The sequence below is a fragment of the Belonocnema kinseyi genome, chromosome 7, assembly GCF_010883055.1.
Source record: "Belonocnema kinseyi isolate 2016_QV_RU_SX_M_011 chromosome 7, B_treatae_v1, whole genome shotgun sequence".
Classification (NCBI taxonomy): domain Eukaryota; kingdom Metazoa; phylum Arthropoda; class Insecta; order Hymenoptera; family Cynipidae; genus Belonocnema; species Belonocnema kinseyi.
The window spans coordinates 111,193-120,981 of NC_046663.1; the positions used below are offsets into that span (position 1 = coordinate 111,193).

General features: G+C 23.1%; 1 protein-coding gene across 1 annotated transcript in view; it reads left to right on the plus strand.

Annotated features, from left to right (window-relative positions):
• The window catches only part of LOC117175866 (mitogen-activated protein kinase kinase kinase 13), a 36,992-nt gene extending 27,868 nt beyond the window's left edge, over positions 1–9,124 (plus strand). Inside the window, exons 5-6 of the mRNA XM_033365666.1 lie at positions 1,913–2,131; positions 7,900–9,124. Coding sequence (XP_033221557.1) covers positions 1,913–2,131; positions 7,900–8,218 — 538 coding nt within the window. The 3' untranslated portion in view covers positions 8,219–9,124. The remainder of the gene's footprint in view (positions 1–1,912; positions 2,132–7,899) is intronic.
• Positions 9,125–9,789: the final 665 nt, after the last annotated feature.

A 9,789-nucleotide genomic window follows, 5' to 3' on the forward strand; every position in this document is an offset into this window, starting at 1 on the left:
AAAAATTTTTAGGATATTTTTAAAACTTCCAGGGAACTTGAAGAGATTCAGAAGAATTCTTATAATAGATTTCAATGATTTGAAGGGATTCAAAAGGATTTTTAATATTTTAAGTATGTTTAAAATTTACAGCAAATTTGAAAGAGATTTTAAAAGTTTGGAAAGATTTTAAAATTGATAATTTTAGAGATTTTAAGGCTATTAAAATTCTTTGAAAATTTTAAGAACTTTAATAAGTGCAAGGGAATTTAAAAGATTCTAAAGGATTTGAAATATCTTATGGTATTTTAAATAGATTTCAATAATTAAACGTTTAATTCCAATTGATTATAAAGAATTTAGTTTATTTTTAAAAATTCCAAGAATTTTTAAAGTGCTATAAAAAGTTTTAAGGGATTTCAAAGAAATTTGAAATATTTCAGGGTATTTTTAAAAAATCCATGAAATTTTAAAGAGCTTTGAAAAATTGCAAGAGATTTAAAAAGAATTTAAATATTTTAGGGTATTTTAATAAATTTCAAAAGCTAATTAAAAATATTTCAATGATTTTAAAGAATCCTAAAAGATTAAAAAATTTTTAGGATATTTTTAAAACTTCCAGGGAACTTGAAGAGATTCAGAAGAATTCTTATAATAGATTTCAATGATTTGAAGGGATTCAAAAGGATTTTAAATATTTTAAGTATGTTTAAAACTTACAGCAAATTTGAAAGAGATTTTAAAAGTTTCGAAAGATTTTAAAATTGATAATTTTAGTGATTTTAAGGCTATTAAAATTCTTTGAAAATTTTAAGAGCTTTAATAAGTGCAAGGGAATTTAGAAGTTTCTAAAGGATTTGAAATGTCTTATGGTATTTTAAATAGATTTCAATAATTAAACGTATAATTCTAAATGATTATAAAGAATTTAGTTTATTTTTAAAAATTCCAAGAATTTTTAAAGTGCTATAAAAAGTTTTAAGGGATTTCAAACAAATTTGAAATATTTCAGGGTATTTTTAAAAATTCCATGAAATTTTGAAGAGCTTTGAAAAATTGCAAGAGATTTAAAAAGAATTTAAATATTTTAGGGTATTTTAATAAATTCCAAAGGCTAATTAAAAATATTTCAATGATTTTAAAGAATCCTAAAAGATTAAAAAATTTTTAGGATATTTTTAAAACTTCCAGGGATCTTGAAGAGATTCAGAAGAATTCTTATAATAGATTTCAATGATTTGAAGGGATTCAAAAGGATTTTAAATATTTTAAGTATGTTTAAAACTTACAGCAAATTTTAAAGAGATTTTAAAAGTTTCGAAAGATTTTAAAATTGATAATTTTAGTGATTTTAAGGCTATTAAAATTCTTTGAAAATTTTAAGAGCTTTAATAAGTGCAAGGGAATTTAGAAGTTTCTAAAGGATTTGAAATGTCTTATGGTATTTTTAATAGATTTCAATAATTTAAAAAATTTCATGAAATTTTTTAAAAGCTTTGAAAAATTGCAAGAGATGTAAGAAGATTTTAAAGGATTTCAAATCTTTTAGGGATTTTTAAAAACATTTAAATAATTTAAAACTGATTTCAATAATCTAAAGGAATTTCAAAGTATTTGAAATACTTTTTTCTCTTAAATTTCTCTTAATTTACCCCCAACTTTGCTGAAATCAATGGAACTTTTTGAATATTAAATTTAAAAAATTATAAATTTAAACTTAAAATTGTTTAATTCTATTAAAAAAAATCGATACGAAAAATTTCACTAGATTACAGTTTTCGCCTTTAAATATAAATGTTTTGAGGAAAATAAAAAAAAGTCGGGGAATTTTGTAAATTAAAGTTTTACGGCCACCCTCTTTCTGTTATTTAAAAAAAATGTTTATTAATAAAAATCATGTAGTTTATTTAATTTTACACAACGACATTTTTAGCAGGATAAAGGAGGACGTGCTGAGACTACCGGGGCATTTTTGTGGAATTATAATAAATGGATCAGATCATGATAAGTCTGATAATCTTCTTAAGTCGAGTACAGATACAGTCGATACTCTGGGCAATCAAGACGGACATCTGAGAGAGGAAGAGAGCTGGTCGGACGAAGAGGGGGAGGACCCAAGTTACACCTACAATTATTCGCTAAGAAGAAGAAGGTATAATTTTTAAATAATTCAATTTTTTTTTAAATTCCATTCGCAAAATAAATCAGAATTTAAATTCCTCTTTATCGTCCAGCATTTAAATTTAAACTAAGAAGTTCTTGGAAATTATTTAAAAAAAAAAAAAAACAAAAAAAATTCTAACCATCATGTTTGGACAATACACTCGTAAAATAAAAAAGAAACAGAAATAAAAACAGTTTTTTAAAATGAAAATTCTACTAATTTTTTTTTTCAAGTCATCATTTAGTGATAAATTCGTCTTTTCAAGTTAAAAATTCAAACTATTCTGCAGAAATTTCATAATTTTTGGTTTAAAATGAAACGTGTCGTTGAAAAATATTCATTTTTTTCACTTTCTTGATTGATAAATCTATCTTGGTTATAAAATTTAACTTTTTTCTAAAAAAAAGGACATTTTTTGGTAATCTCTTTGGTTGAAAATTTGACTAATTTGTTGAAAAATGTTCCTTCTTTGTTTTTGAAAATTAGTTCTTTTAATACAACTTAAATATTTCATAAAAATTAATATTTTTAATTCGAAATTGATCTTCTTTTGTTGAAAATTTCAACTATTACATTTTTAGTTAAAAATTCATCTGTTTTGGTTGAAAATTTAACTACTTGTTTGAAAGTAAAACTATTTTTTGAAAAAAAAAAATTTTTTTTTGGCTGAAAATTCATAATTTTAGTTCAAAATTCAAACTTTTTGGTTGTAAATTATGTTTTCTGTAGAAAATTCATATTTTCGGTTTGAAAATTCAATTGTTTTGTTGAAAATTTATCTTTTTGTTTAAAATTAATCTTTTTTGGTTTAAAATGAAACGTGTCGTTGAAAAATATTCTTTTTCTTTAAAATTCATATTTTTGGGTTGATAATTATTCCGTTTGTAGAAAATTCGTCATTTTGGCTTGAAAATTTCACAATTTGGTTCATTTTTTTCACTTTCTTGATTGATAAATCTATCTTGGTTATAAAATTTAACTTTTTTCTAAAAAAAGGACATTTTTTGGTAATCTCTTTGGTTGAAAATTTGACTGATTTGTTGAAAAATGTTCCTTCTTTGTTTTTGAAAATTAGTTCTTTTAATACAACTTAAATGTTTCATAAAAATTAATATTTTTAATTCGAAATTGATCTTCTTTTGTTGAAAATTTCAACTATTACATTTTTAGTTAAAAATTCATCTGTTTTGGTTGAAAATTTAACTACTTGTTTGAAAGTAAAACTATTTTTTGAAAAAAAAAATTTTTTTTGGCTGAAAATTCATAATTTTAATTCAAAATTCAAACTGCTTGGTTGAAATTCAACTATTTCGATAGAAATTTCAACTCTTTGATTAAAAATTTAACTATTTGTTTGAAAATTTAACTACAAACTAGAAAATAACTTTCTTGGTTGAAAATTCATGTCGTCCTTTGATAGAAAATTAATCTTCTTGAATGAACATTAACTTTTTCCATAAAAAATCACCTATTTTATTAAAAATTCATCTCTTTATTTGAAAATTAATATTCTCTTTTGCTTGAGGCTTCAATTATTTTGTTGAATTTCGTCTTTTATTTATTTTTTATTTTTTTGCTGAATATTCATAATTTTATTTTCTTACTTTTTTTTACTATTTGGTTGTAAATTATCGTAGAAATTTATCTTTTTGGTTAAAAATTCGCCTCTTTTGGTGGAAAAGTTATTTCTTTAATTGAAACTTCATCTTGTTTGTTAAAAATTCATTTTTTTTCAATTCAAGTATTTTTTGAAATTTTGTGTGTGTTTCAAATTGATATTTTCAATTCAAAATTTATCTTTTCTAGTTGAAAAATCATGTGTTTTGTTGCAAATTTTTCTTTCCTTGTTGAAAATTAATCTTTTTGGTTGAAAATGTATTCTTTTCGGTTAAAAATGTAACTGCTTGGTTGAAATTCAACTATTTTGATAGAAAATTTAACTATTTATTTATCAATTAAACTATTTGATTAACACTTAAACGTTTGATTAAAAAATTGAACTGCGAGCTAGAAAACTACACTTTCTATTGAAAATTCAAGTTTTACTTATTCAAAAATTCAACTGCTTGGTTAAAAGTTAAACTAATTTATTAAAAATTAATTTTTTTTTTGAGGATTTATCATTTTACTTGAAAATTCATCTTGGGTTGAAAATGTAACTACTTTGTTGATAATCAATTTTTTTATTTAAAAATTTAAATATTCTAGTGAAAAATTGAACTGTTTTGATGAAAATACTTTTTTTTTTTGAAGTATTAGATTTTCAAGAGAAAATTGAACTATTCCATTTTTGGTTGAATGTTTATTTTCTCCCTCCTTTTCAATTGTTATTTTTGTCTCTAAAGACCTAAAAAGTGAGGTAGCTTGGAAGTCTGTTTTTTAATTGTAAATCTTTTTCATGCTTTTCTAGCATAAAAAGTTTTTTCATAAAAAAATATATTTCTTTTCGATTTAAAATTTTTAAAATTTCTTTTCTTTTTTGAATGAAATTTCAAATATTTGGCTGAAATTGACGTTTGTTAGTTAAAAATTCAACTGTTTGTTTAAAAAATTTGTGTACTTAGTGGAAAATTCGTCTTTTTTGTAGAAAATTAATTTTTACGGTTGATAATTGTTTTTTTTTTTCATAAAAATTTAAATTTAAAATTATTCAAAATTATTTTTTAGTTGAAAATTCGTTTTTTCTGGTAGAAATCAATGTTCAATATTTATAATTTTAGTTAAAAAATCGTCTTTTAGTTTGGAAATCAAATTACTTTGTTAAAAATTGAACTAATTTTTTAAAATGCCAATTTACCTTTTCTTTCAGTAAAAATTAATTTTTTTTTAATTTGAAAATTCAACTATTTCAAATGGTTATTCATTTTTTTGTTGAAAACTCATTTTTTTGGTTTAAAATTCCAGTTGAAGATTCATAATTTTGATTGAAAATTCATAAGTTAGGTTCAAAATGAATTTTATTCACTAAAAATGCAACTTCCATTTTTGATTGAATTTTGATTTCTTTTAGTTCTAAATTCAACTATTTGATTGAAAATGTGTCTCCTTTAATGTGGCAACTATTTTTTTTAAATTCATGTTTTTTGAAAAATTATATTTTTTGGTTAGAAAATTATTCTTGTTTTGAAAATTCAGTTTTGGGGTTGTAATTTTAAGTATTTCATTGAAATATTCATAATTTTAGTAAAAAATTGATCTTTTCAGATTAAAATTCAACTATTCTAATTAATTTTTCTAACTGAAAGTTTAACTTTTTCATTTTTGTTTAAATAGATATTTTTTAGTGGAAAATTGAAATATTTTTTTCAAAACTCAGTTATTTTGATATTTTTCGCTCTGTTCTGTGAAAAGGATATGTAGAATTCACGTGATAAATTAAAATAAATGTTTTAGTTTCACGGGAATTCTACATATTTTACTCTTAATTTACCGGGAAAATTGGAATAATTGACTAGGAAAAACCGCGAATGAACCGGGAACATTAATTTTTTTGAACATAAAATTTAACTATTCAAGTTTTGGTTGACAATTTACCTTTTTTCAGTAAAAAGTATTATTTTTTTAGTTTGAAAATTCAACTATTTCGTAAAAAAAATTAAGGTTTTTTTGAAAAATTATATTTTTTTGGTTGGAAATTTATATTGTTTTAAAAAATTCATCTTTAAGGTAGAAATTTAAAGTATTTCAGTTAAATATTCATAATTTTGATTAAAAATTGATATTTTTTAGTGAAAAATTCAAATATTTGTTTCAAAATTCAGTTATTTTTATATTTTTCGCTCTATTGTAAAAGAACCTTTAGAATGAACGTGATAAATTAAAATAAATGTTTGAAATGAACGTGATAAATAAAAATAAATTTTTAAGTTTCGCTTCAAAAATGCATATTTTACTCTTAATTTACCGGAAAAATTGAAAACCTTGGCTGGGAAAAACCGTGAACATTATTTTTTTTATACTTAAAATTTAACTATTCTATTTTGGTTGGCAATTTACTTTTTTTCAGTAAAAATTGTTATTTTTTTTTTTTTTAGTTTAAAAATTCAATTATTTCGTAAAAAACATGTTTTTTGAAAAATCATATTTTTTGGTAGAAAATTAATCTTGTTTTGAACATTTATCTTTACGGTTAAAATTTTTAATATTTCAGTTAAATATTCATAATTTTGATTAAAAGTTGATATTTTTTAGTGAAAAATTCAAATATTTGTTTCAAAATTCAGTTATTTTGATATTTTTCGCTCTGTTGTGTTAAAACGATCTTTAGAATGATCGTAATAAATTAAAATACATGTGTGAGTTTTGCGGCAAATAAGAATATTTTACTCTTAATTTACCGGGAAAATGGAAAAACTTGACCGGGAAAAAGAACTTACCTCTTTTTTTCAGTAAAAATTAATTTTTTTTAGTTTGAAAATTTAAATAATTCGTAAAAAAAATGCATGTTTTTTGAAAAATTATATTTTTTTGGTAGAAAATTAATCTTGTTTTGAAAATGCATCTGTGAGTTTGAAATTTTAAGTATTTCAGTTAAATGTTCATAATTTTTGTTGAAAATTGACCTTTCTAGCTTAAAAAACAAACCATTCTAATTAGTTTTTCTAACTGAAAGTTTAAAGTTTTCATTTTTGTTGAAAATTGATATTTTTTCGTGAAAAATATGAAAATAACGGAATTTTGAAAGAAATATTTGAATTTTTCATTTCTTTAAAATGAACGTGATATATTAAAATAAATGTTTTTTTTAACTTGAAATTTAACTATTCAGATTATGGTTGACAATTTAACTTTTTTCAGTAAAAATTAATTTTTTTAGTTTGAAAATTCAACTATTTCTTTAAAAAATTCATGTTTCTAAAAAAATTATCTTTGAGGATGAAATTTTAAGTATTTCAGTTGAATATTCATAATTTTTGTTGAAAACTGATTTTTTTTAGTGAAAAATTCAAGTATTTGATTCAAAATTTCAAATTTTACTCTTAATTTAACGGGAAAGTGGAAAAACTTGACCGGGAAAAAGAATTTACCTTTTTTTCAGTCAAAATTAATTTTTTTAGTTTGAAAATTCAACTATTTCTTTAAAAAATTCATGTTTCTAAAAAATTTATCTTTACGGTTGAAATTTTAAGTGTTTCAGTTGAATATTCATAATTTTTGTTGAAAACTGATTTTTTTTAGTGAAAAATTCAAATATTTGATTCAAAATTTCAAATTTTACTCTTAATTTAACGGGAAAATGGAAAAACTTGACCGGGAAAAAGAATTTACCTTTTTTTCAGTCAAAATTAATTTTTTTAGTTTGAAAATTCAACTATTTCTTTAAAAAATTCATGTTTCTAAAAAAATTATCTTTGAGGATGAAATTTTAAGTATTTCAGTTGAATATTCATAATTTTTGTTGAAAACTGATATTTTTTAGTGAAAAATACAAATATTTGTTTCAAAATTCAGTTACTTTGATATTTTTCGCTCTGTTTTGTTAAAAAGATCTTTAGAATGAACGTGATAAATTTGCGGTAGAAACCTGGAAATGGCCGGGGATTTGAAATCGTCTGCCAAATCGCCACCCTGATTTGTGAACTTTGAAGTCTGAGATTCTTTTTTATTTATTTATTTATTTATTTATTCTTTCTCTAATTTCCAATAATTTCATAGTAGAAAACAATAACTATTAATTAAATATTTATACTAATGTAGATTGAAAAATCTTTGCAAACAGATGGTTTATCATTAAAAATCTGTTGTCTTTCATCTAGTATTGCGAGGAGACCAATTGGTCCAGGATGTAGAATAAGAAGATTTAAGCAGATTCCGACAACCGTGAAAGGAGTTTTAGTATCGGACGAAGAAAACACTTCCGAGTACTCGCACCCGCCGTCCAGTCAGTCCTCGACTCTCGAAAGTAATCCGGAAGTGCAGAGGGCCTTTCGAAATATCCACCATTCTCACAAGAGAAAAAAAGGACTCGAGGATGGCACCGATTCGTCAAGTCAGTCCGAAACGGACGAAGTCAGTGAGATTACAATTGCATCACAGCGCGCAAACGCAAACCTCAAATTGGAAAGTCGAGTCTGATTTATTTATTATTATTGGACTTTCTTATTAGTAGAAGTATAGATGAAAACTACTTCTCTTACGTCTCGCTGATGAGGCTCTCTCTCTCTCTCTCTCTCTCTCTCTCGCAGTGAAAAAACTTGTACCCCAGCAGTATTTTGAAGGAGCTTCTCTTATAAATAAGCCTCACCCGATATGGTTTTCTATTCTGTATCAGAAATTAATCCTTATTAAGCTCGGGAATTATTTTCGAGACGTAACGTGATAAGCTCGTATTAAAACCCTAAGTTTAGCTGAGAAAGTATAAGTTTAGCCGAGAGATTGTCAAGTGTTGTGAATATAGTCTAGATATGAATTTCATATTTGAAAAAAAAGTATATTGTGTGTTCATGGTCAAGCGACAAAGGTAGAAAAAGTCACACACGCATACGTACGATTTCTAGAATTTAACATTCCATTTATTTAAAGCATCCAGGAAGAATTAAGGAGATCCACATTTCATGACAGTTTCTTTTTTTTTTTTTTTTGTATATTTCCGTCGGGTGAAAATATCCACGTGAATTTATCATACCACTTGGAAATCCAGATGAAAAATTGAAAATGTTGCAGTTAAAAATATACTTTTCTCTTTTTTAAATTCACTTTTTTTTTCGCTTTAAATATACTGCATTCTATATTACAATATTTGAATTACAAGGGGAATCTCGGACCGGAACGTAATCTCGAGATTGAATTGTAAAATTTTAATTTGCATTTTCTTGGTATTTAATAAAAGAGATTTAACGCTAAATTATATATTTTCTTGGCAAAGGTGAATATGTAATTTATAGTTAAAACTATAATTATTTACTTGGTCGATTTCAAACGAAATTATTTAGGATTTAAATAAAACTTTAGAGCTACATTTTCTTCAAGTTTCAACAATTAAAAATTCAATTTTCTTTCTTTCTCCAATTTTTTTTTCAATTGAAAAGAATTGAATTTTAATCTAAAAATTCAATTTTCTTTCTCCAATTTTTTTTCCAATCGAAAAGAATTGAATTTTAATCTGTTGAAAATTGAATTATTAATGTTATTTAAGTATCAAGAGTTGAAAATTCAATTTTAAGCTCTTCAGTTTTTAACAGATGAAAATTCAGTTGTGGAAAATGGAATTTTCAACTGTTGAAATTTCAAGAGATGTAAAATATGAATTTCCAGCTGTTGAAACTCGAAGAAAATTAATAATTGAATTTTTAACCATTTTCTTATATTTATTACGTTTTAAGATTTAATTTCCGATATTCTTCAATTTTTAATCATGTAATTTTTATATGTTTAAAATTTAATTATTAATTTCCTTAAATTATCAACAGTGGAAAATTCAATTTTTTATTTTCTTAAATTTTCAGCAGTTAAAAATTCAATTTTCTTCAATTTTCCACAGTTGGAAATTTAATTTTTGCCCTTGTTCAATTTTAAACAATTTAATTTTCATATGTTTAACATTTAATTATGAATTTCCTTAAATTATCAAGGTTGTAAAATTCAATTTTTTATTTTCTTAAATTTTCAGCAGTTAAAAATCCAATTTTCTTCAATTTTCCACAGTT